The 26,967-nt window shown below is 37.4% G+C and overlaps 2 protein-coding genes across 2 annotated transcripts; one reads left to right on the forward strand and one right to left on the reverse strand.

Moving 5' to 3' along the window:
- Positions 1-129: 129 nt before the first annotated feature.
- On the forward strand, positions 130-21,206 carry LOC131146150 (uncharacterized). Its single transcript, XM_058095517.1, has 6 exons — positions 130-787; positions 12,370-12,452; positions 13,802-13,888; positions 19,735-19,883; positions 20,148-20,279; positions 20,724-21,206. Exons 1-6 carry the CDS (start codon positions 649-651, stop codon positions 20,911-20,913), a joined length of 780 nt encoding a protein of 259 aa, XP_057951500.1. The 5' UTR covers positions 130-648; the 3' UTR covers positions 20,914-21,206.
- Positions 21,207-22,377: 1,171 nt separating this feature from the next.
- Positions 22,378-26,104, reverse strand: LOC131146148 (uncharacterized). Its single transcript, XM_058095515.1, has 8 exons — positions 24,796-26,104; positions 24,346-24,379; positions 24,025-24,258; positions 23,843-23,932; positions 23,510-23,575; positions 23,330-23,421; positions 23,195-23,242; positions 22,378-22,855 (listed from the first exon to the last, which is right to left on the reverse strand). Exons 1-8 carry the CDS (start codon positions 25,161-25,163, stop codon positions 22,738-22,740), a joined length of 1,050 nt encoding a protein of 349 aa, XP_057951498.1. The 5' UTR covers positions 25,164-26,104; the 3' UTR covers positions 22,378-22,737.
- Between the last annotated feature and the right edge of the window lie 863 nt (positions 26,105-26,967).

Here is a 26,967-nt window from a genome sequence, read left to right on the forward strand (position 1 = left end):
TAAATTCCAAGGTGGTATTTTGTAATTGTTTGAAAATTTTTAAAAATAAAGAATATTTTTCAGATCTAAAAAGCACATCTTATGAGGCACAGATGCCTCTTGAGAATCTGTTTTGTGCAAAATTGTCATAGTGACTATTTTAATGTTGGATTATTTTTCTCAAGATTAAAATTTTTTAGACTCTGTCCATGGGAGTGTGACAGATTTAAGACTTGAATTTATATATATATTTTTAGTAAAGTTTAGTACAAAAGTGCATTGAAATTTTTTCAGAAAATACAAATTTAAATTTAGACCTCAGAATTCATTTTGTTAAACACTATTAATATATTTCAAAAATCACTTTGATTTTTTCTAAAATTTTAAGAATCTTTTGTGAGATTTATAACAAAAGATGCGTGCGAATTTCTAATTTACTTTTTGAGCAGAAGTTTAAATATTTTTGGTGAATCAAAGTGGAGACTTATAATATTTTTAAAATCTCATAAATGTGTTCTTGCCAAACAATCAGTGTTTTTGCTCAAACGAATAATAAAAATTCTGTACCAAGTCCCAAGTAGCGCCTTAAGCCTGACGCCCCATTGAGGGTGTGGACTCTAAACCCGCGACTAGTCCATTGTCTCAGCCTTGTGCACCTTCAACGCAAACATGGAAGGAATGGAGCAATGGAGAGATCAATTTCAGCAATTTCTGAAGGAAGCGCAGCAGATGATCGATCAAATACCGCCAACCCAGCTCTACACTGCTATTGCTGTTCTACTCCTCACTCTTGTTCTTGCTTCGACAAGTAAGCTCCCTATCCTCTCGTTCTTCAGTTGTCATTCGTGCGTTAGTGTTCTTTGATTTCTTAATGAAGCACAGCAGAAGATTCATCATGTTCCTTACATCCAGTTTCGGCTAATTTTAGTATTGGGCTTTTTGCCCAGATTGCCGTATTTTCACTTCATCATTACATCTCTAATCGAAATTCCTTCCTTTATAATAATAAATATATAACATAAAATAAAAAAAGTCAAGATCCCGGTACCTTTCCTCTTGATTCTGGAAGGACCCTTTCAATAATTCTCTGGATATGTCATTCCCCGTAGCATTAGAAGATAACAGTGTAGATTAGCTGCCTGATTGGAGGAATTTGATTTGGAAGACATGCCTTCTTGCATTTTTTTAATTGGTGTTTTTGTGTTTACTTTAATCCATTTTCTTGGTTTTTGCTTTTCCCCTCCTATTGCGGCTTTAATTTTGTTGCTGGTGTTTGCTATGGAGGATTTCTTCCCTTCTTGTATTGCTATTTCTCTCTTTTACATAATTTTATGTGTCTCCTGAAAAAAAAAAAAAAAGAAACAGTTTTTATTTAAAAGTTTTTAGCAAAAATCTAATCTAAAATTGAGGATAGCCCTAAATCAAATTGGCTCATAAAGGATTTAGCCCAAATAGCTTGGATGAAAGCTTGCTTTGATGTTCCATTTCTGGATAGCATTTTAATTTTCTCTTTGAAGTTTCAAACTCTAGTCATTGAGCAACAATTTCCTTTTTTCCTTTCTCTTTTGATAACATTAGCCTACGTGTCACGGGCGGAACGCTTCACACCTTGTGAAGGGTTGAGCAGTACTAGATAAAACACTTTTGCTTAATTAGTCAGCCAAAGATTTACTAAACAAGTTAGGCTCGTGACATTTTCCTCCACTTATGTGGTTCGACGCTCTCGTAGACTTTGATGCTAGGTACTCTTCAAAATTGTTCAGTTGAAAGTCCTCTGCTGAAATTTAGCTAATTTTTTCATCTCCAAGGCCTTTTCGCTTCACTAAGAACTCATGCTGCTTCTTCCTTGAGTCTCAGTCACTGATAATGTCTTGGGGAACACCCCAATACTTCACAATATGTTTAAAAAACAATTGTACTCCTCTGTTGAACAGTATTTTGGTGCAGGTATGAAAGTATCATACTTCGAAAACCTATCTATAACTACAAGTATAGACCTTGAGTCTCCCACTCTAGTTAGGCTGGTAATGAAGTCAAGTGAGACACTCTCTCATGGTCTCTTTGGTACTTGAAAGGGCTCTAATAGACTTACAATCTTCTTTCGCTCCACCTTGTCTTGCTAGCAGGTGAAACAAGTTTGGGTATACTTGACCACATCATCACGCATGTGTGACTAATAATAATAACTTTACTTCAACAATGCCAAAGTGCGATGCCATCATGGATGACCTGCCTACATGGTGTTATAATACTCTCCCAGCAGTGTTTTCCTTAGATCTTCAGCTCAAGGCACAAAGACAGTTACCATGTGTCATCAGCAATCCGTTTTCTAACTAGAATTGGTGCATTTTACCCTCTTCCGCCAACTTCATGAGGTTTTGAGGAATTGGATCTTTGACAAGGTTCTCTTTGATGTGCTCGGTATTGTTGTGGTAGCCTTATTGTCAAATGTGTTACCATTCGTAAGGCTGCAAGTTCAGCCTTCTTGCTTAGTGCATTTATGACTTGGTTCATTTGCTCCACCTTCTACTTAAAGAAGAAATCAAACTTTGCCAGGAATTCTTGCCAACGGGCCTACTTGGGTGATAACTTTGGCCGTTTAAAGAAATGATTAACAGCCGAGTTATTTGTTTTCACCACAAACTTCAACCTAACTAAGTAACGCCGCTATGCGCAAAGGCAATGTATTAAGGTTAACATTTCTTTTTCTTGAGCTATATACTTTCGTTTTTCTTTATTAAGCTTTCAACTCTTGTACGCAACAAGATGCCCATCTTATAACAAGGCTCCACCAAGGGCATAGTATGATGCATCTATGTGTATCTCGAAGGGTTTTATGATATCCAGAAGAGTAAGTACTGGATTTCTCATCATGGAATCCTTCACAGTTCTATCAAACCAGCAATTCTCCTTAGTATGCCTCCACAAACTACCTTAATGGTTGGCTAATCCAAGAAAGGAATGCAGCTCTTTGGTTGTCGTTGGGATCTTCCAATATTGAATAGCTCTCACCTTCTCCATATATATATATCTGGATATGACTTTGCTCGATCACAAGCCCAAGGACTTTGATGCTCCGCCAAGCGAAATAGCACTTCTCTCTCTTCACACAATGATTGTTCTCCTTCATCCCGTCAAACACCTTTCATAGATGCTCTTTATGTTGTGGAGTGGAGCTTTAGATAACATTGTCATCTAGGTATACCACCATAAACTTGTCGAGGTACTTATAAAATACTTGGTTCATCAAGTTGCAAAATTTCGTTGGCACATTTGTCAACCCAAAGGGCATCACCAAGAATTCATATGCCCCATATCATGTCACAAAAGTCATATTTAGTACATCCCCATTGGCTATCCTCACCTAATAGTAGCCTGACCGCAAGTTTAGTTTGGTGAAGTACTTTACATGATTTAGTTGATTAAACAAATCAACAATCAATGGAATGAGATATTTGTTGAGCACGATCACCTTGTTGAGCACGCGATAGTCCACACACACCCGCATCCTCCCATTATGTTTCCTTTGAGCAACACTAGTGCGCCAAACTGTGCTTTTGAAGGATTTATATAGCCTGCTTCCATTAACTCATCAAGTTGTTTACTTAAATCTGCTAACTTTGGAGGCACCATCCGATATGGTCCTTTAGCATGCGGTTCACTTCCGGTAACAACTCGATTTCATGCGCCACACCTCGTCGTGGAGACAAGTTGTGAGGTAGTTAGTCTAGCATCAAAGTTTATATTCATCCAACACTACTTGGATGGTTGTAGGCACCTTCTCTTGGCCTAGTTCCTCTACTAGTAGTGTGGCAAGATATGTTTGTTCATCTTTCCTCAATTTTTTCTTGAACTGCATGGTAGAAAGGAACTTCTCATCGTCTTAATTCTTCGCAACTACGTGCACCATTCGAGGGTGGTTTCCCATTAGAAAAAGGAAACTGGAAAATGGCATTGGTATTGTCTTAGTCTCCCTCAAGAATTCCATGCAAAGAATCACTTGGAAATTATCCAACATACTCGGCTGTGAAATTGCATGTTCTGTCCACTGTCTAAGCATTATAGTCACTTGCTTAGCTACTCCCTGAGTAGGTTGAGCTGCGGAGTTAAACCGCTTTCATGTTTTTAGTCCTTTAAGTTTAAGTTAGTCTCCATGCTTCTTCTTGTGAAACAAAATTAGGGGTAGCCTCGATATCAATTGATCTGCAGATCCACAAACATTAATCCTTTAGCTTGGGTAACTTTTGTCTTCATTTTTTTTGCCTCTCCAATGCTTTGGCTAACCACATTGCACCCATTTTTGAGATTTTCTCCTTATCCTTGTCATCTTGCAGCGCCCCCTCCGCAATGGAACCTTGTAAGCCATTGAGTGACGATCTGTGAGAGCAATAACAACTCTGTAAGGGCCGCTACATAAGAAGCATGTCATCTTACCTTTATCTTTGGGTGTGTTGAATGATCGAGATGACGAAGTGTCCTTTGAAGTTGATCCCTTGGTGTCGATTCCCCACTTTTGGGTTTGCCCTTCTTGAAGGACTTTCCGTTGTTTCCACTCACACCACTCTCTTTGGACGTTGTGAAACATTTCAGCATAGTTAGACAAGCATTTTATGGTAGCTTTTGCAGTAGGCAAGTCTTGAACTCTTTTTCGATGAAGTTTTGTCCTTGCTCACAATTTCAATCTCTAACTTGTCTTTCTTCAACATGTTTTGATCTTCCAACACAAAAGCAAAAATCTATTTCACGTACTCACTGATTGAACCATTGTTCTTAAGGTCTCTCAGTTTACTTCGAGTGTTGTACTTAACATTCTCAGGAAAGAATTGAGCCTTGAGCTCTTTCTTCAAGTCTAACCAATGATCATCTACCCAAAGTCCATTCTCAATTTCATCATACTTGGTACACCACTAAGATTTAGTGTCACCAAGTACACTAATGCCATGGATACTTTCACTTATTATGAGTTGGTCCTTATCACGCAAGATATTATTCCATGTCAAATACGAAGTTTTCTAAATCCTTAGAATCACGAGTACCCACAAATGTTCTGAGTTTTGGCACCTTTGTTTCTCTATACTCTATACTATTAAAGTTTCCCCTGACAAGAATCACTAGGTTCATCTTTGTAGTTAGATTTGCCACCCGAGCCTATTAAGTTTCTATTGTCGCGTGGAGGTCCTTTGACATCTTCACCATTTAACCTTGTAGATGTTTTTGTGATTCCTCCAAAGAATCAACATGTTCAACAAGGAGATGGCCACGTTGTTGGTTGTATCAGCCTGTGCCTCTAGCACTTCAATTCTTTCAGTATTGGTCAGCATGATCTCTGACCAATGCTTCTTACAATCCTGGAAAATACGAAGGCAACTGAATTCATGTAGTAATTAACCAAGCTTTGATACCAACTGTTGCGGCCTGAACACTTAACATCTTGTGAAGAGCCGTATGGAACTAGCTGAAGCACTCTTTCTTAACTAGTCAGCCAAAGATTACCATGGTTTACCACAAGAACCCACTCACAACAGTTGAATGAAAAGTAAGTGGAAGCAATAAACAATTCATGAAAGCAATGAGAAGCAACCGGTAAACATTGAAGCAACATAATTCATTTAGAACACCATTGTAAGCAACGTGTGAGGCAAGTAGGCTAAATATGTTTAACAAATGCTAGTGAGTTTTACAAGACTAATGAAACACTCACCCTCCCCTAAAGAGCTTTATATGCTATTTTAGCTCTGACACTAGGAAACATCAAACTATTAAGGAGTCATACTCCCACATTATGCTACAACTTAAACGTACTCAAAGCATAAAATCTATACTAGTATTTGGTAACCCGTCCCATGCACAAGGAAAGCGATCATAGGTAAGCTTAATGCCCTAAACAAGCTTGACCCATAACACTATGTCATGTCATTAGGTTCCCTAATTATTAAGAGTATATAATTTCAACAGGTTTCTTTTTACACCCTCTTAATAAGCACCCGCGTGGGGTGGAGGGTTGGTGTGGGGATGGGGTTTAATATTGACTATCCCTTCAATCTGCTTTAGCAGCATATCACATGGTTTTCTATTATCATTTCTTACAAGCAGCTTGGGTCTCCTTTTTTGATGATTGGAATTTCTTATTTGTTACATTTTAGGGTATATTGTTATTTGTTGCTATTAGGTTACCACTTTACCTAAAAGCTTAAGCTGTTCAATTGTGAGCTAACAATATATATCAAGCTATAACACCGTCCCTCATATGCAGCCTCACAGCATGTGGAGAGATAGATTTCCTAGTAACCAGCAATTCTTACCATGTTAGTTACCACTTTGCCTAAAAGCTTAAGCTATTAGGTTGTGGGTCAACGATATATATCAATCTTTAATAGTTATCCGTGGGGTGTTCAATATTTTGCTTCTACAATCTTTTTCTTTTCTCTTTTTAAAAAAAGAAACAAAGATATTATTAGAGGATGTGATGACTAGAAAGGAAATGGGATGGAGAAAAGAATGCTAGTTTGTGAATTGGGACAAAAAATAGCCCATGATAATGGTATAAACGTCCAAGTGCTCTATTGCCTATGCTGGATCATGCAGTTTTGAAAACAATGCACGCTTCTTCAAGAATCCCTTATAGAATTATTAGTTGTTGCTAAACAAGTAACATGATTCTATCTCCTTGAACTTGTTTCTCTTCACCAATATAAGGTCTTATGGACAAACTCAATTGTGCATGACTCTTCAAAATTGACATTATTAAGGAACACAAATATGTTGCCCAGAATTCCCTAGCCCAATTGTTGATACTAAAAATTGTGCCTCGACCTTCATGTCGAGAGACCATTGGCAGTCACTTGAAACAAAAGGAAACAAAAGAGTTTAGGAGACTGGGCCTTCTTCGATGCTCAACTTAGAGATAGGATGGAGCATAGGTTATATCTTCTAAAGTCCTTTACCTTCTTTGTGTGGTTGAATATAAGTCTTATCCTTGGAGGTTAAATGCCCCATCAATAGGGAGTCATATGCCCCATTAATAGGGGCTTATATGCTCTATCATTTGGGGTTATATGCCATTATGGGGGGTTCTATAAATTATACCCCTTAATATTTACCTTTAATTTTTAGGGAAATTGTGTCTCCTTTATGAAATGACCTACCTTCAAGTCATTGTGGAACAAGGGTGATTTTTTACCCACATCAGATGCCTCCCACTCCTAAGTTTGAAAGAAAGTTGTTCAAGTTAAGAGTAAATGGATTTTGTTGGGGCGCTAAAGACAATATACTCTTCTTTGTTTTTCCTTTCATTGTTGGGGCTCCTTGAGCCTTGAAGCCTAGGTGCTTCTCAATCTGGAGAGCCAAGGTGCCCCCTTCTTCTTATTCTTATTCTTCTTCTTCTATTTGATAATTGGAGCGAAGCTCCTCCACAACTTCTTAAGCTTTTCTTGGCATTTTTGAGTTGAGGTAGCAATGTTATCTCCTCGATGTTTCCGGCCAATGTGACATGGTTTTCAAAGCTATTTGCCAAAGTTACCACCTTGGGAGGCGGTGTGTACTTCAAGGCTATTTGCCAAGGCTACCACCTCAAAAGGTGACTTGTTCTACAAGGCTATTTGTCAAGGTAACCACCTCGGGAGATTGCCTGATCTTTAAGACAATTTGCCAAGGTCACCACCTCAAAAGGTGGTTTGCTCAATATTTGCCTAGGTTACCACCTTGGGAGGTGGCATATTCTTCAAGGATATTTTCTAACGTTACCATTTCAGGAGTTGGTAGAATAAAAGCCAAATAGATTTCTTTTTAACTAAGAACAGGGACTGTCTATCTTGTAAGGATTGTAAAGGTATCCGAGGTGAAAGTTTGGCTACTCAACTTAGAGTCTTAGTATTACATATACATATTAAAGAATGGAAGAGAAGGAGTAGCATAAATCAACATAAGAGGACTAGATGGTGGAACTTGAAGGGATATAATATAGTAAAATTCAAAGATAAAATGAACAAAGAGTGTGATTGGACAATAGGGGATAAGGTTGATGCAAATACTGTTTGGAATAAAATGGAGAATTCTATAGTAAAGATAGCAAAAGAGGTTTTAGATGAGTCCAAAGGAAGATACTTGGGTAGTAAAGAAAGTTGGTGGTGGGATCAAGAAGTCCAAAATGCCGCTAAGACAAAAAGAAATTGGTAGAAGATATGGTCAAATTGTAGAAATATAGAAAATCTTGAAAATGCAAAAAAGATTATCAATGAAGCTAAACATAGAGCTTATCATACTTTATAAACTAAGCTAGACACAAAAGAAGGAGAAAAAGAAATTTATAGACTGCTAGAGCTAGAGAAAGAAAATGCAAAGATTTAGGTTTTGTAAAATGTACGAGGGAGGAGAATGATAATGTCTTAATTAAAGAAGAAGACATAAAAGAAAGGTGACAGAGATACTTTGATAAGTTGTTAAGTAAAAACCAAAATGAAAGATTGAACTTGGAAGTGCCAAATGAAGAGAAGATTAAAAATAGGAGATTTATTTGTAAAATTAGAGTCCTTGAAGTTAAGATGACATTAAAAAAGATGAAAAGTGGGAAATCTATAGGACATGATTAAATACTAATTGAAGTTTGGAAATGTTTAGGGGATAAAGGAATTATTTGATTTACTAATCTATTCAATAATATTATAAAAACCAAGAAAATGCTAGAAAATTGGAGGAAAAGTTCATTAGTACCTCTGTATAATATCAAAGGTGACATTCAAAACTGTAATAACTATTGTGGAATTAATATTATTAGTTATACGATGAAATTATGGGATAGGGTAATTGAACATAGAATAAGATTAGAAATGAAGATTTCAGAAAATCAATTTGGTTTTATGCCTAGGAGATCAACAATAGAAGCTATTTATCTTTTAAGAAGTTTAATGGAAAAGCTTAGGAAAAAAAGGAGGACTTGCATATGGTTTTTATTGATCTAGAGAAAGCTTAATGATAGGTACCTAGGGAAGTGCTTTGGTGGGTATTAGAAAAGTAGAGAGTTTGCAGTAGATATACGGAGGACATTAAGGATTTGTATGATAGAGTAGTGACTAGCGTCAAGACCGTCGGAGGAGAGTCTAGAGAGTTCCCAATCTCAATAGGTATTCATCAAGGTTCTTCTTTGAGTCCTTATCTTTTTACTTTAGTAATTGATGAAATTACTAGGAATATCCAAGATGAGATCCCTTGGTGTATGTTGTTTGCAGATGATATCGTTTTGATTGATGATAGTAGGAGCAGAGTGGAATCTAAGCTAGAACTTTGGAGAGCCACAATAGAGTCTAAAGAGTTTAGGATAAGTAGGAATAAGACAAAAAAAAAAAGGGCAGCCCGGTGCCCAAAGCTCCCGCGTATATGGGATCCGGGGAAGGAGTAGCAACAAAGAGAAGATTAGACTGGATTATTAGGAGATTAATAGCACTGATAGATTTAGATATCTTGGATCTATTATGCAAGGTGAAGGGGAAATTGAAGAAGATGTAGTACATAGAATTAAAACAGGTTGGGTAAAATGGAGGAGTGCGTCGGGTTTGTTGTGTGATCGTAGAATGCCCTTAAAATTAAAAGGAAAGTTTTATAAGACGGCTATAAGGCTAGGCTATGCTTTATGGTTCAGAATGCTGGGCAACTAAGAAACAACATATATAAAGAATGAAAGTTACTGAGATGCATATGTTAAGGTGGATGAGTAGTTTAACATTAAAAGATAAAGTAAGAAATGAACATACACAAAAATTTAGGCATAGCACCGGTTGAAAACAAGATAAGGGAGGGGCGACTTAGATCGTTTGGGCATTTAAAACACAGGCCTAATAGAGCACTTATGAAGAGGAGTGAGTTAGTTATGGTTTCTGACATGAAAAGGGGTAGGGTTAGGCCTAAAATTACTTGGAATGAGCTAGTGAGGAAGGATTTGATAACCCTTAATCTAATAGAAGAAAGTGCTCTAGATCGGGTGAATTGGCGGAAAAGGATTCATGTAGCCAACCCTACCTAGTGGGACTTAAGGCTTGTTGTTGTACCATTTCAGGAGTTGATTCTAGGCCGTTTGCCAAAGTTACCATATGAAAAGGTGGCCTACTCTTTAAGGCTATTTGCCAAGTCGGCCTATTTGGCCTTTTATACTTGCTCACTTTGCTACATTTTCTTAGGTGGGCCTATTTGGCCTTTTGGGCTTTTCTTCAGCCCCTTGATTTCTAATAGAAACTCGAAACTATATGCCCTCTTCGGGTCAAGAGAAAATCTAATTAATGGGCTCTTTTGGGGCTAGTAAAAAAATCCAATACACGGCCTAATAAGGTTTGTTGTAATCTGATGTGCTAAGGTCCTTCATGGCTTACCTTTTTTTTTTTTTACCCAAAGTGCTCTCTACCTCCTTGCCTTTCTGCTCTCTCTCTTTGCCCCATTAGGCCTTGGAGGTAAGGTGATCCGTAGCCAGGAGAATCAAGGTGCCCCCCACTTCCTCTCCTTTTTTTTTTTTTGGCAGAGAATGCTCTCCACCTCTTAGCCTTTTGTTCTCTCTCTCTCTCTCTCTCTCTCTCTCTCTCTCTCTCTCTCTCTCTCTCATTTTTTTGTCATCTCCCTTGAGCGTTGGAGTCAAGTTGCTCCACACGTCTGTTTGTTTACTTTTTTTTTCCTTCCTTTTTTTTTTTTAGTGGTCTTGGTCTAGGGCACAAGGGCAGCTCTTGGCTTAGTCTTCATGGTCCTGTAGGGTGGCTCCTTAAGTTTGATCTTCATGGTCATGTTCGCATTTAAATTCGGTCGATCTACAAGATCGCCATGGTTATTCTAGGAAGCACATCTTCCCCTACTTGGCAGTTGGCACATCATTTGGGTGAGAAAAATTGTGCCCCTATTTTCACATCCACAAAATGCTGGCGATCACCTACAACAAAGGGAAACAAAAGAGCTTGGGAGACACCCGGTGGTCTCCCGGTCCTAGGGCCTTCTTTGATGCTCAAGTTAGAGTTAGGATGGTATATAGGTAATTGTAATCAAGTAACTTCTAGAGCTCCTTACCTTCTCTAGCGGCCTCTTATATTGGTCTTATCCGTGGAGGTTAAATGCTTGGCATTATATGTCCCATCAATAGGGTGTTATGTGCTGGGAGGTTATATAAATCATACCCCCTAATTTTCTCCCTTAATTTTGGGGAAACCAAGCCTTCCTTACTAAATGGCCTTCATGCCATTGAGGAGCATTGGGTGATTTTTTACCAAAATCATCAATATAACCTGACCATTGAATCCATGTTTGAGAAGAGCTAGAGGTCCATTTGTACCATCTCAACCTCTTGCTCTATGCCCAAGGAACGCTTACTGGAGGCCATATCCAGTAACTTAGAACTAGCCATATGTCCTAGTAGAATTACAAGGATTTCTGATGGGGTTTGAAGTCCAGCTCATGGTGATATTTAAAGTGCGATCCCTTTACATCCGCTCGTGAGTATTAAGTGGAGTGTATTTTACCACAATACTTTCTTGTTTTACGATAAATTAGTTTGTTAAAGTTATCTAAAAACACTATAGTTTGGATTTTGGAGAATTATATAGAGATGTCCATACATTGAAATTGGATTGATTATGTGGAGTATGCAGTTGTATAGTTGAGAAAGATTTTTTATATGCCTTGCCACCTATTGCACTGTATCTAGCCCTTGTTTTTGTTATTAATTTTTTTATGAGTGATGACCAAGCCAAAATGTTTACTCTTGGGAACTCCAAGCTGTGTAAACAGAAAAGAGGTTGGTGAGTTTGAGAAGAAAATCTGTATATTAGCTTTCGCATGCCTTAATGATATCACACTACATACTCTACTATTGTGTGTGCAAATTCATCCATGCAAGCTCTGCATGTGGAGATTGGGAAATAGTAGTATCACAGACTAGTAGTAGTTTTGTATTGCTAATATCTGAAGAGAAAAAATAATTTACCTCTACTATTTTGTATTCTTTTGTATTGTTATTATGTGCATAGGTTTCACTTTTGTATTGTTAATATCTAAAGATAAAAATAATTTGGGAGACCTAGTTGTAAAATTGGTGCAAGAAAAGGATTCTCATTGAGGGTAATGGAAATCAACTTGCAAGTATGGAAATGAGCATTAAAGAATAAATCTAAATTTAGTGAAGAAAGGTAAAGTTTTTTATGTGTTCTACGTATATATATAGATATGTAAATTTGTACTTGTTACCCAAAATTGATAAATTTTTATTTTCTATGCATAAGCACATCCACATTTCTTTGAACAACATAATGCTTTGAAATATTTAACTCTATATATGTGATGGAACTTTTTTTTCTTTTTCTTGGTAGGCTATATAAGAAGGAACAAAACTGAAATCTTATTTCTAATATTTCCCTTATTTTGCAGTACGATTATTCAAGCGCAAGAAATCTAATACCATTGTTCTTGCGGGGTTAAGTGGTGGTGGAAAAACTATTCTTTTCTACCAGGTATATAATGCCATCTTGTTGCTGCTATTTTGGAAGATGAATTCATTATCTGCAGGTTTTTTTTTTTTTTCTTTTTTTATCCTAAAAAAAAAAATCTTTTGGGAGATTCCGGGACATTTTAAAGATTTGCGGTAAATTTCACAGAAGGTAGTAAATGTTCAATCAATTCTTGTTGTAGGGACTGATCTTATATTTTTCCTACTGGAGGGATTTGAACTTTAAAATGTTTGCAAGTCCGAGGACTGTTGACAAACAACTAATGGAACCTAATGGAAATATGATATGCATACATCAGCAAGAAGATATTATGTTGGTTGGGGACTAACCTTTTACCCTGTTTTCATTTGAGGGACTGAAAAGACTAAACCTTTACATAATTTTCATTTCAAGGACTGAACTTTCATCCGTATCAGATATTGATTAAGTCTCTGTTATTTGTCTGACAGGAATACTCTGGATTCAGGAAATTTCAAGGTTTAATCCCTCCAATAGTAAAAATAAAACATTAGTTCCACTGCAGGAACAGGAAAAATCTTAGTGCCCTTTGGTGTACTTCTCCCCAAAAATTTTGTTGTCCTTTCCTACATAGGCATGACATTTGAGGTCCTGTGGGTATCAAGTGGCAGTCTATTCCTATCGACTGCCTAATTCATGATGCAGGACTTTGGAATGGAAATCTTATTTTTGGAATATATTCAATGATCTGATAGTTTAATTTTGAGCCTGACTTCTTTGATCCTATGTGATAATTACAGTCTTAACAAATTATTCAAGTTTATACAGATATCAGATATTGAACTAGAAGTGTTACTTGCTAGAACTGTTAGGTTCTTAGTCCGTTTCACAGGACTGGACCGGACCAAATAGAATTGGACTGGATTAGCTATGATAAATATTAACCTACACAATAATTTGGTTTGCCATCCCTAAGGGAGGACATGCCTTAGCCTGAGCTGGCCAGTCGGGGGAGCAGCCAGTTCTAGCCCCTTGCCCATGTTCTTAGGATAAGGAACCCCCCCTCTCCAAATGGCTGTCTAATATGATATTTTGGTGCACCAAAGATTATCTATAAAGAGCTTAGCCAAGCTTGGTCTCCCTTGGCCTGTGAAACAAACACATACTCGGGAACTGTTACCTGGCCTGTTCTGAAAATAGACATCATGATGATTTCATTGGCTAATTCCCACCCCGTCTCTCTCTCTCTCTCTCTCTCTCTCTCTCTCCAGCAGGCAATGACCTGTAAGCTATCACGAGGAGTATCTGTTGACATTTTCAAAATTTAAAAGATGATAAATAATTGTATCATATTTTATAATAGTTATGCTCTTTTTTGTCTTATTTCCAAGCAGCTTCGAGATGGTTCTTCCCATCAAGGAACTGTAACTTCAATGGAGCCAAATGAGGGTACATTTGTTCTGCATTCTGAGATGAACAAGGTAATGTAATGCTTCTAGGTAGATTTGACCCATCTTGTTGAGATAGCACACCCTAACATTATACCTTTCCTGTGCTTGTCCCTTTGTTTTCTATTATTCATGGAGTGTCATGGCACAGGCGAGCAACTGTGGGCATATAAATTTTAATTTTAAAAAGAAATTTAACTGCAGATCTGTAACCTTACATATGCAAGTTGATCAATTTATGATGTTTTGTGCCACCTTCTTTTCCTGATAATTTCCCCCAACCATGTACTAGCAATTTTTATGTTAAATAATTGGGTAAAATAGAAGACCTAAACTCAATGATAGGTCTCTCCCTCTATTTATAATGCATGTCAAGTACCATAGGAATGACCATAATACCCTTATTAACTTATTACAAACCAAACTCTAACAACTAATCATAATGCTAAATGACTAAAAGCCATTAAGCATATATATATATATATATATATATATATATATATATATATATATATATATCATATTCTCGCTTGTTACAAATGAATTTCACATGAGCACCTCCCAAGGCTTTAGTGAACAAATCAGCAAACTAAAACTCAGACTTCACATGAGTGGTTGTAATGAGCTTTTGTGCAAGTTTCGCTCGAATAAAATGACAATCAACTTCAATGTGCTTTGTTTGCTTATGGAAGATAGGGTTGGAGGCAATATGAATAGCAGCTTGATTATCTCACATCAACTCCATACGTTGAGAATGTGGAAAACCTATTTATTTCAACATTTTCTTCAGTCAAACTAGTTCACGTGTAGTGTGCGCCATATCCCTGTATTCTGAATCAGAACTTTACCAAACAACCACAGTTTGTTTCTTACTTTTCCAAAACACCTAATTATCACTGACAAAGATACAATACCCGATTGTGGATCTTTGGTTGGAAGGTGACCCAATCCAATCTAAATCTTTTTATCCTTGAATATGAGTGTGATCCAGATCCTGATATAAGAGACCTCTCCCTGGTGCACCTTTGAGATATCTCAAAATGTGAATTACTACATCTCAGTGACTTGTTCTCGGGGAATCGAGAAACTGACTCACAACACTTGTTGCGAAGGATATAACTAGTCAGGTATTTGTGAGATAATTCAAATTTCCAACAAGTCTCCTATACCGACCTTGGTTAGGCACCAAATCATCCATATCTAACACTAACTTACTATTGGGATCCATGGGTGTATCAATAGGTTTGGATCTTAACAGCCCAATCTCATCTAAAAGATCTAGAACATATTTTCTTTATGACAATACAGTTCCTGTACAAGATCTCGATACTTCTATACCCAAGAAGTATTTCAATGGTCCAAGTCCTTAGTCTGAAGCTTACTCTGTCGGAAAATCTTTAGGTCCTGGATGTCTCGATCGTCATATCCAATGATCACAATGTCATACACATACACAATAAGAAAAATCCTATCAGATGGAGTATGATGATAAAAAACAGAGTGATCTATTGCACACCGATGAAGGCCAAACTCAAATACTATTACACTAAAACGGCCAAACCATGCCCTTGGAGATTGTTTTAATCCATACAATGATTTCTTAAGTCAACATATTGAGCCTGACTCCCCCTGAGCAACAAACCTAGGTGGTTGCTGCATATATACCTCCCCATGAAGATCACCATGTAGGAAAGCATTCTTCACATCTAAATGATGTAGAGGCTAATGACAAGTGGTGGCTAAAGAAATGAACAAATGTACCGAGGCAAGTTTAGCGACTGGAGAGAATGTGTCTGAACAATCCAAACCATATACTTGAGTATACCCCTTAGCAACAAGGCGAGCCTTCGAACGAGCCATAGAACCATCAGGATTGACTTTCGCAGTGTACACCCAACGACAACCAACCGCAAACTTATAAGGAAGAAGAGGTACCAAATCCCAAGTATCATTGTCATGTAGTGCATGCATCTCTTCAACCATTGTTTTCCTCCACCCAGAATGGGATAGGGTTTTAGAAATAGATTTTGGAAGAGCAACGGAAGACAAAGTACTAACAAAACAATAATAAGAAGGTGACAAGAAATCATAACAAAAAATATTAGAGATCGGATGTTGGGCACAAGTGTGTTTACCTTTTTGAATAGCTATAGGAGGATCAACATCATGGGAAATAAGATCATCTAATGAGGGAACTAGAGGCACGGTAGTAGGAGGCACTTCCCCCTTGAGCCTTTTTGTGTATACTTGCAAATTGGGATGATCCAAGCGATGAGAAGAATTCAAACTGCATGAAGATTTAGGAGAATTGGGCATAGATACTAGGTTTGGATCTCGAAGGCAAGGCAGAGGAAGAGACTCATTAGGGTCAACAAAACTGAAGGAATTAGAGTAGTATGGTGTAGACTCAAATAAGGTGACATCAGCAAAGACAAAAAATCGATGTAAAGTAGGACTATAACATCGATATCCTTTTTGAGTATAGGAATAGCCCAAAAAGATACATTTGCTAGCATGAGGATCCAAGTTATCCATTCTTAGAATTAACTGATGGACAAAGGACAAACAACTGAATATACGAGGAAGGGAGAATAAAGGAACCTTAGGGAAGCTAACTGAGTATGGGATTTTACCACCAAGGACAGAGATGACATTTTATTGATGAGGGAGCAAGCTGTGAGCACAGCATCACCCCAAAAAACTTTGGGCACATTCATTTGATACAATAAGGTACGAGTGACTTAAAGAATATGTATGTTTTTCCGCTCTGCAACCCCATTTTGTTGTGGAGTGTGGGCACAAGAGGACTAATGGATCATAGTAGAGTTAGTCATATAAGTATTAAATTGGGTACTGAAGTACTCCTTAGCATTATCACTACGAAGTATTCTGACTGACATATCAAATTGAGTCCTTATCTAGGAACAAAAGGAACAAAAGATATCAAAAAACTTGGAACGATCTTTCATTAAATATAATCAAGTCATCCTAGAGTAGTGATCGCCAAATGTAACAAAGTATCAAAACCCCAACTTTGATGTGACACGACTAGGACCCCAGATATTAGAATGGACTAGGATGAAAGGACTAACCACTCACTTTTCGACTTGGAAAGCAAAGGGAACACGATGATGCTTGCCTAATTGACAAGACTCACACTCATGATTAGACACAAAACTCAATGTTGGAACTAGCTGCTTCAACTTGTCTAAGGACAGATGACCGAGGCGACAATGGATTTGAAGTGGTGTAGCTGCGACTATGCAAGCAATGGGTGGAGAAGGCGACACAAATTCCATAAGCCTCACGTCTTGTGCCAATTATCTTTCTCGTCTTCAGATCCTGAATAACCACAAAATCAGGAAAGAGTGACAAAACAATTTAGTGACTTTGTAAGCTTACTAACTGACATGAGATTGAAAGGAGATTTAGGAATGTATAAAGCAGAAGAAAGAGAGATGGAAGGAGTATGAAATATTGTTCCTATCCCCTTAACAGTAGTGGACCCATCAGCAAGGGTAACTTGAGGTAGATTTTTAGGATATTGGAGATCAGAAAAGAAGTTGGTTGCACCTGTTATATGGTCAGTGGCAGCAGAATTGATAACCCAATTACTAGTAGGAAGGATACTAGACATACAGTCGTAGGATTACCTTTCTGGGCAAAAGGCGCAATGTGAGAAGATGCTTGTTGGGACCACTGATAGTGTAGAAACCTGGAATACTCCTCCTCTGATATAGTCACAGTACGCAGTTCACTCAAACAAGTGATTAACGAAGGAACCATACTTTTGGGATTTGTAAACTCCATCCCAACATTCACAAACTCAGACCAATGACCATAAGATTATTTGTTGGAACAATTGGAACAACCACGAACAAGGTGACCAACCATGAACAAGTCACATGAAATAAATCAGTACGAGACTGCCACAGCACCAAGAAACTCAGACACAGCCCCAAGAAAGCAACTTACTGCACTGAAACAATTGGAGAAGTGAACCACTGAAACTACCATGGAGAAATCATCAACTAACTTATTTAACACTGCCATAGCCTCACAAAAAGCAGCTTATGAGCACTGTCACTGCTCCAAGAAAGTCAACAATGGCTGTTACTAGCACCAAACAACAACTGACAAATTACCACAAGTGCATGGTTAAACAAAGATTGGATCTTTGAGCAAAACACATGTCCAACAGCTTGGTATTTTGATATATGGAAAGAATTAGATCATTGAATCAAAAAACACAGCAAATCCCACTGTTTCAGACCCAACAAACTCAATAACCATTGATAAACTGTTTCACGAAGCATCAAACGACCATGCCTTGGGTGCCGCACTTGAGAAATTAAAAAAGGTGAGATCTTTGGGCAAAAAGCATCATGAAAAACTCCAAAAACATGTTAATAGAGATATTGGCTCACTGCTGGATCATTTCAGGTCAAAACCATGCCTGAAAGTGGCTTCACGTGCCAGCATGTGGGGCCGACCCTGGCAGCCTTCATTTGGCACGTGAGGGCGCATCAGACTCTGCCTGGAGGTGAGATTTCAGTGGGGGTCAGATCGGCAGTGTCTGTGGGTGACTAGGTTTTGACAAATCTATAGTGGATTTGATGTTCTCGAACTGGCAGCGTTGCCCAGAAAATTTCAGCAACTGGTCTGACTTTCTGCTGCTGCTAGTTGTTTCTAGGGTTATAGTATCGCTGAAAAATCTTCTATGATGATAGACAAGCAGCGGATTTTGGGTTTTAGGCTTTGGTTTGATGGTGGTGATAACACTTTGGGGTTTAGGTTTTAGAATTATGCTCTGATACCATGTTGAATAATTGGGTAAATTTTTATTTTATTTTATTTTATTTTTTTCTCTAAAGGGGGGCGGCACCTCCATTTATTTATTGATATACCCTCACTTTTGGTAGAGGAATACCGTAATTACAAGACAAGCATTGGAAGATTATAGATGAAAAAAAAAGAAAAGATTAAAGGCCTCCCAAAAACAACACCAACAACCAACCAAAACAGGACTACAAAAACTGCATGGGAGGCAATGAGGAGCAAAAGTGATAATTTTGAGGTAAAATGGAACACCTAAACTCAATGATAAATTTTCTTCCTCTATTTATAATATATGTCAAGTACAATCAGAATGACCATAATACCCTTACTAACTTACACTTATTACAAACCATACTTTTAACAATTAATAATAATGCTAAATGACTAAATAACCATTAACAGTTTATAAAACATAGATGGATATCATTGTAGGAGCATTTTTATTTACCTGATTAACATGCTAAATGACATGGTGTAATCATAGTCCTGTATAACAGTATGGTAAATTTCTTGCTGGGACTTACTGGACTGTGGAGCAGCATTGTCATGTGCCAATACAGATAAGAATGTTGCTAGCCTTGTGTGGTAACATGCATCCTAATACCAATAGTCTGTTAGTTTAAATAGGCAGTGACTTAGATATATAAAGTTAACTGGTGCTATACTGAGGCATTGAACTGTCCTCTCATTGTTTAATTTGTTATTCAATTCACTCCCCAAGCACCTTATTCATGCGGTACAATTTCAGTTCCATTTTATATCTTGGATGTATCTCATTTTTAAAACAAATAAATGACCCTTTTTAATGAACGATCCCATTATGTTTTTTCCCCCTTTTTATTGGAAGTGAAGATTTTTCATTTCATTTTAAAACAAGTAAACTACCTTTCTAATGAATGATGCTCATTATGTTCTTTCCACCTTGTCATTGGAAGTGAAGATTTTTTATTTATGACTCTTTTTAAATTTCCATCTCCTTCTGTTTATGGAAACAAATGTATGTGCTTTCTCACTAATACTTTTCTCTCCTCTCTGGACAGAAGGATAAACTGAAGCCTGTCCATTTAGTTGATGTTCCTGGGCATTCTCGTCTTCGTCCTAAACTTGATGAATACTTACCCCAGGCAGCTGGCCTTGTTTTTGTGGTGGATGCTTTAGAGTTTTTACCAAACTGCCGTGCAGCTGCCGAGTATGTATTTCATTTTTCTCTGGTTGTTGTGTGTGCGCATGCACATCTCTGTGTGTTTTGGGGCATCCAATGCTTTAAGCTTTTTGATCTTTTGGTGGATGTACCAGGAGATTAGAGCGGTCTTTTTCTTTAATTTCTTTCCCTTTATATTTCTTTGCTTTAGGCAGGTACCTTATTCTCCATTTCTTGATTTATTCCTTCTTAATAATATTTCATCTTTTATCTAAAAAAATCTTTCTGACCCTTATGTTAATTATGTGGAAGGTACCTGTATGATATCCTGACCAAGGCCAGCATTGTGAAGAAGAAAATTCCTGTGCTCATACTCTGCAACAAAACTGATAAAGTGACTGCACACACCAAGGAATTCATCCGGAAACAACTGGAGAAGGAAATGTAAGAACTTGGCTCTTTTCTAAGTTCTTAATATTTGAATAATAACTAATTTTAACTCCTGTATTCCCATCCTTGGTAGCATTACTCCTTTGGTATTTTTGAAAGTTCAAATAACTTATGTGCTTATGCCAAATCTGGTTAACTACCTATATCATTGCCCGTTGTTCCCTGCCTTGGACCTGTTTACAGTGTAGTCAGTTCATAGGAAAAAGATATTCAATTCGCACTCATGTTAAGGAAATAAAAAGGAAAAAGAAAAAATTCATGTGTATATATGTTACAACATTTCATCGGGCATTGAGTGTTTAAAAAGTGACTTCTTGACATTACCGTTTACCACTTACTGTTATTGGTTTGTTCACTAGGCAGGTTTTATTCACAATTGCTTTTTGATCATTAAAAGGATTGAATTCCTTCCTTCCCCATTGTTCTATTGTTTAACAGTGACAAGCTGCGGGCGTCAAGAACTGCCATATCAGAAGCTGATATTGCTAATGAATTTACGCTTGGTGTAAATGGGGAAGCCTTTGCATTCTCCCAGTGCCAAAACAAAGTGACTGTTGCAGAGGCTTCTGGACTAACAGGGGAGACAGCTCAGGTTGAGCAGTTCATCAGAGAGCATGTAAAGCCTTAAAAAGGCTACTCCCACAGCTTCTTTCAATTCTGGTGTTTGGAGGGCATGAAGATTAGCTGCTCCTGGGTTTCGATGCATGTTTCAAGCTGATTTTACTTGCTACTCCTAGGTTGTACGTTCTGCTTCCACCAAACCAAAACAAAACGAAAATATTATCATCTACCATGGTTGTTGAACGGCAGAATTTTGATCAGTTTGTCATTTGATAGAATTCTTAGCTGCCCAAGATTTAAGGGGAAACCAAAATGAAAGATGTTTGGAAATCCATATAAAGATTTGAGTCGTTGCAAATCCATCTTCATGCAGAGAATAGGCAGGCACCTTGTCATTTGGTCTTTTCTTTTGGTTGCGATTTGCTTTTATTGTCAACTGCTGCTTCGTTTCAGAAATTGGTTAATTGATTGCCTTTGCTTTTAATGTTTTGAAATTTATGTAGCAAGAGTACACCTACATTTAACTCGTGCGCTCATATTTGTGCAGGTGACTCTATACTCTATAGCTTCCATCACAAGACACAATGTGGTGTCATTTTGATGCAGTAATTTGTTGTCGAAATCTGTCTCTCTGGTTAAAGTGCATATCGATATGGTAGAGTAGGGGGTTTCAGAGTTTTATTTAATCAATGATCGTCACCCAAGTTGAAACAGGATACCTGTAGACTGGGACTTCACTTCTTGGTGATAATAATCAAAGCTTTAATGTGTTTTACGCCCAAACACAAAAGCCATTAGTCCATCATTGCCTAAAAGCACCGCAATATTATAGGGTTTCTTCCTTTTCTGAATCAGCACTTTATAAAGTGAAAAAGATTGTTATCACTCTTCACATCTTTGACTAGTTCATTTTTTGAGAGGTCCTGCTGCAGTGCCGGTGCCGGGCAATTTATGCATGGCAGTGGCCCCTCAGCTGGCCCTGAGGAGCACCTTTTGGATTTGGATATGCCTTTGCTATGTCACCATCATTTCTAAATCATTCGACTTTTGTAACACAGCAGATTGTTCAGACGAACAGGTTTTTCGGTTACTGGGAAGGCACTTCTTGGTATTGGGGCTGCACATCATGTACCATCATTGCAACTGCTTACCAAAGGAGCTACAGATTACAATTTCTACTCTTTTAACCCTTTTGGGATTCAAACCGACCCTCTCGGATATTAATTATTACGCCAAAGCACTATTTGTATTTTAACAATTCTAAATCATTAGGTGAATTTGGATAAAATTAAATATAATTTTATATTAGATTTTAATCAAATACATATGAATTAAAATTTTAAAATTTTTTCTGGACATATTATTATTGTATTTGGAAGGACTAAGTTTCACCTTTTGATTTGGAACTATAGGGAACTTAAATCTGGATTGAATGGAGTTTGATAAAATTTTAATATAACTGTATATGCAATTATGCATTCTTCCAGCAAACCAAAGCAGGGAATGAAAAATGGAAAGGGAAAAGCTTGAGTGCTTATGTTAAATGATGTTTGGAGGCATATTAAAGGAGAAACTAAGAAAAGAAGACCAAACTTTCCAAAGTTACAGATATGTTATTCCTTAGGGAGGGAATATATAAACAATAAAAAATTCTTTTTTTTTTCCTTTTTTCTTCAACATTTTTGAATTTTTGTATGGTTCAAAACAAAGTTCATTGCCATGAACAGTTCTCAATTACATCAAAACATGGATCCCATAGTTCTCTTGTGGTGCTGGTACATCTCTGGAGTATCTTTTTGTTCTATAGCTATCCCTTCTACTGATGGTATTGACAATTTTGGTCTTCAAGCCTATGAAACTGGTTTAGCTTCAAATGAGCTTTACCCTCAAGTCACCTCATGCACTGGTAGGTTTCAGGAAACCATCTCGACAATAGAAAGTGTTTTAACTTCATTATCAAAGCAAAAATGCCGTAGCACGGGACGTGCATCAAGGCAACCGCTAAGTACCTGCAAATCCCCATTCAGAAAAAGGAAAGGATCAGCTTATTAGTTCAATTTCAAATAAACTATTGCTTAACATATGGTCTAGATGCTAGGCCCAACAAAACAAAATAAAATAAAATATTTATAATATTTGCAGTTTGGGAATAATTTTGGAATTTTCAGACACCATTCTAGTTGCATTTCAGAAATTTATACCCAGAAAGCACAGAGAAATTGAAGGATCGTAGTGAAAATGTGAAATCAATTATATGTGATGGCCAATTTCAATAAAGCTAGGTAGGAAAAACTTGAAGCAGAATAGTTTTCAAGCATATAAGGAGGTGATGGCATAAGGTTACATACCACAATGGAGCCAATGAAGATGACAAGTCTAGAAATGGATATGGCCACCTGTTACCAAAGTATAAACAATCATTTCTACAAAATAATAAATCCCAAGATGCTTCTGCATGAAGAGCATGGGGGAGATAGCTTTACCAGACTGAGACACAAGCATGTAGAATCCACTGGAAAATAACGAAAGTCGCAGTCCATAGAAAGAAGTATGCGATCCGAAACCAAGGGAATTGCTGAATATGAAAACATAATTCAGATAGAAAACAAGAAAAGGAACTAAAAATAAATGGCGTGCGACTGAAACTATAAACTGCAACTTACCATGCAACTCAAGACAGTATCGCCAAACAGGAAAACAGCATTGATTGTATGCATATTTATAATTAGCTGCATCCGATGGGGATTAAATCTCTCAGTTAACAAGCAGAGAAAAAGGACTAAAAAAGAAACTTAGTTAAGATGCAAAGAAAGAGAATTTCCTAGACAATAAGTCGCAGACTGTGCATAGAATCATTGCCAAGTGCTTCAATTTTTTGGTACAGAAAACTTAGTTAAGATACTTTTCTGTGATTCTTTTGAATCTTTTATATTATTTATGTTCAATCACACAGATGGCTCCAAACACACAAAGTTGAGGTAGCCTATGATGCTTACAAAATTCAGATTGTAATCTTTGATTGCAAGAAATGGTACAATTATGAACCAGAAGACACAATCTGTAAGCACGACTGCGCCCGCGTTCATCTGTTTACAAGAAAGAAAGAAAGAAATGTCACAAGCTGATGGGTGCAGAAATCATTTAACTTGAATTCTGGTTAATGATTTTTGGAGATTACCTGGAATATAATTTGAAATACATAAGCCCAAAAGCCTGCAGCTCGCTGATTATGAAGAGCTAAAGGGTGACCAGAAGCTTTTGACAGGGAGGTTCTATTAGAATTCTCTCTATGCTTGGGAACCACGTCCACGTTGGTGCCTTGCTCTGCATCAAACCCCTCATTATCAATCCTATCACCGCCAATTCTATTGTGGTACTGGTAACATCCATACAAGGAGAGTAATGATCCCAGCTACAAACCAAAGTTGAGATCATAAGCACAGTCTGTTTCATTCAAGGTCAGGAAAAGATAAATAAGTTTCAGAAATCAATAACATACCCAAAAATAAATGGTGATTGATGTAAAAGTCCACCTGTTCAACACAAAGATGTGGCAATGATATTGCTTAGCGAAAAGAAAAAAATAATACTTATAAATTAATGAGCTTTTCATGCTTCATATTCATTACTCACTTTCCCATTTTCTTAATTTGTTATAAACATTTGTGCACATCAAAACTGGTTTCAGCTTCATGAAAATGAAATTTGCATTGTGATTGGACTTTTGTTGTTTTCATATTTGTATTTCTACAAAACAAGCTGGCACAGAAGCTGCCATCTCAAAAATTTTAAAAAAGTGCATAATGTTTTCATTTTGTGACCAGCTTAACGAATGGATTGAAATTGTGAAGAGAGAAGAGAGGTTCATATAAATATGAATGTGATTCTTCAATGACATCTAGCTTAAAAGCATAATGTTTGAAATGACCTAGGAGAAAGAATTGCTTACTGGGTATAGAAGTAAAATATGCTACCTCCATCCACAAAAGCATTGATAATGAGCAATGACAATAGCACACAGAAAGCAAAAACCCTGAAAGCTAGCAGCCAAGCAGGATGGATTTCTTTCAAGCATGGCCTCCAAACTTCATCCTCATACAACAGACCTGCTGTTCTTTGTTGGGTTTCGCCGCTTTCGGGTCTCGGATGTCGGGATCCTTCGTATTTGAATATGAGAAAGAATGCAGCAAGCATTGAAATTAAGACCCAAATGCCGCAAAGCAACACCCTCCAGTTTAACCAGTAATCAGAGGTGGTCGTGTCCACAGTCATGATTGGCTGCCAAGCATTTTTCGAGTTTCCTGTTAAGAAATCCATAGGGTCACTTCTCACTCACTCTTCGAATTTGTTAGTGCGTGTGATTTATTTCCAAATCCCTCAGCTTCAAAATGAACCTCAATAGCCAAAGGATGAGTACAGAAACAATCGAGAACAATGAAAATCCCCGTTAAATTAAAGCATAAAGACTGAAGAACTAACTTCTTATGGAAAAACGGCGTTCTCTGTAACGAAAAAAAAAGTTAAATTTGGTATACTTGTCAATGGAGTTAACACAGAAACACAAAAGAATGGCTGTAAATCCTATTGGTAAAAGAAAATCTGGGAATCAAACTCGAAATCCTGAAACCCAGGAAGCAGAAAAGTTCAATACTGAAATCAAAACTTAGAAAATGATCCGCTGTGACAAAACCATTAAAGCCAATAATATATCCAGAGAGAGAGCTAAAGAACGAATATTGGGGAGAAAAAGAATGAATAGGAATAAGAAAGGTAAAACTCAAACGAAATCCCAAAACCCAAAATCCGGAAAGCTCAGCTCAACACCAGAGTGAAGAATGAAGAGCAGAGAACAGAGAGAGGGAGTTCAATTGGAAAACTTCTGAGTTAAACTGTGCTCAGTTATTCATGTGTTTGTCATGCAGGGACATTGGTAGGACATGCAGGACGGGTGATTTAGACCATAACGAATTTGGGCGAGATTTCAAGCCTAAGGTGGGTTTTATTTTTATTTTTATCTATTCTCTTTTGAACAGTAAGATTGAGCAGATATTTAATAGAAATGGGAATGAGATTAAATTAAGAACAGAGGGGAGGGGAGGAGAGGAGAGAAGAGGAGGGAGGGAAATAGCTAAATTCTAAGCAAAGGAAAGCTAGGATGCGTACAAAGAGAAAGCAATAGGAGAGAGGAGTGGAGGGAGATGCTTTGCTTGTTTGCTTTAGAGAGAAAACAGAGGAAGGAAGGTGAATGCAGAAAAGGATGGGGTTCTTCCACTGCAAGCTTCCGCTTCCCCTTTTATCCCCACACCCAATTGGCATGCCCCTATCCTATCTACACTAACATAAAATTATAACATAATATAATCAGCTCAGAGAGAGAGAGAGTGATTGATTTAAAATATGGAATTGAATTTGGACATGATTAAGAAAAAACAAAGAAACTCAATACATTTTTATTTAATTTTCAATATTTTGTGTAGCAGAAAAATCCTTTTTCTAAGAATTTTTGTCGTCTATTTATTCAAGGGGTTGGGAGTTGGAACACTCCTGTCCTCGGTCCGTCTGCCTTGGAGTGCAAGACATTCTGACACGCGTCGTCCATGCATTGGTGGTGACGCGTGTCAGGGAGATCGAGGTTGCAACGTTAATAAAATAGTGCGCGCAGCACTAGATAATGAACCCCAACGCCGCCCTCACAGTCTTTATGCCCTCTTGGTTAAAACTTAAAAGTGCGTGATAAATGATATAATCACCCGCGGGGGATTTTTATAACCAGAGGGTTATTCTACGACGTGTAAAGGCCGATGCACCGACTCACCGGGTTCTTTTTAGCCTTTTAAAATTCACTGTCCGTTCCCACTAGACGAGTAGACGGAACAAATAAGAAAAATAAATAAATAAATAAAAAGGTAAAAGCAAATCAATTAAGCAAACTATACTTTTATTTCGTAAAAAGTATATTATTCTTAATAATATTATTTATTTTCTGGAATGAGGGCCTTCGAACTTTTTTCGACACTCGACTAATCTACCCGAAATATTGAGTCTGTCCTTTTATTTTTTTCCACTTAAGAATTATGTGACTAAATATTGTTTAGAATTTGTATCATCTTTGTTCACCTTT

Source organism: Malania oleifera, chromosome 13 (genome assembly GCF_029873635.1).
Source record: "Malania oleifera isolate guangnan ecotype guangnan chromosome 13, ASM2987363v1, whole genome shotgun sequence".
Classification (NCBI taxonomy): domain Eukaryota; kingdom Viridiplantae; phylum Streptophyta; class Magnoliopsida; order Santalales; family Ximeniaceae; genus Malania; species Malania oleifera.

What these genes read in the sequence shown, in the direction of transcription:
- LOC131146150 (XM_058095517.1), top strand. Translation starts at nt 649, where the DNA reads ATGGAAGGAATGGAGCAATGGAGAGATCAATTTCAGCAATTTCTGAAG. An exon ending in AACTGCCGTGCAGCTGCCGA is followed by an intron (nt 19,884 to 20,147) that starts GTATGTATTTCA and finishes ATTATGTGGAAG; the next exon opens with GTACCTGTATGATATCCTGA. An exon ending in AAACAACTGGAGAAGGAAAT is followed by an intron (nt 20,280 to 20,723) that starts GTAAGAACTTGG and finishes ATTGTTTAACAG; the next exon opens with TGACAAGCTGCGGGCGTCAA.
- LOC131146148 (XM_058095515.1), bottom strand. Translation starts at nt 25,163, where the DNA reads ATGGATTTCTTAACAGGAAACTCGAAAAATGCTTGGCAGCCAATCATG. An exon ending in CAATCACCATTTATTTTTGG is followed by an intron (nt 24,259 to 24,345) that starts GTATGTTATTGA and finishes TTTGGTTTGTAG; the next exon opens with CTGGGATCATTACTCTCCTT. An exon ending in AAGATTACAATCTGAATTTT is followed by an intron (nt 23,576 to 23,842) that starts GTAAGCATCATA and finishes CATCGGATGCAG; the next exon opens with CTAATTATAAATATGCATAC.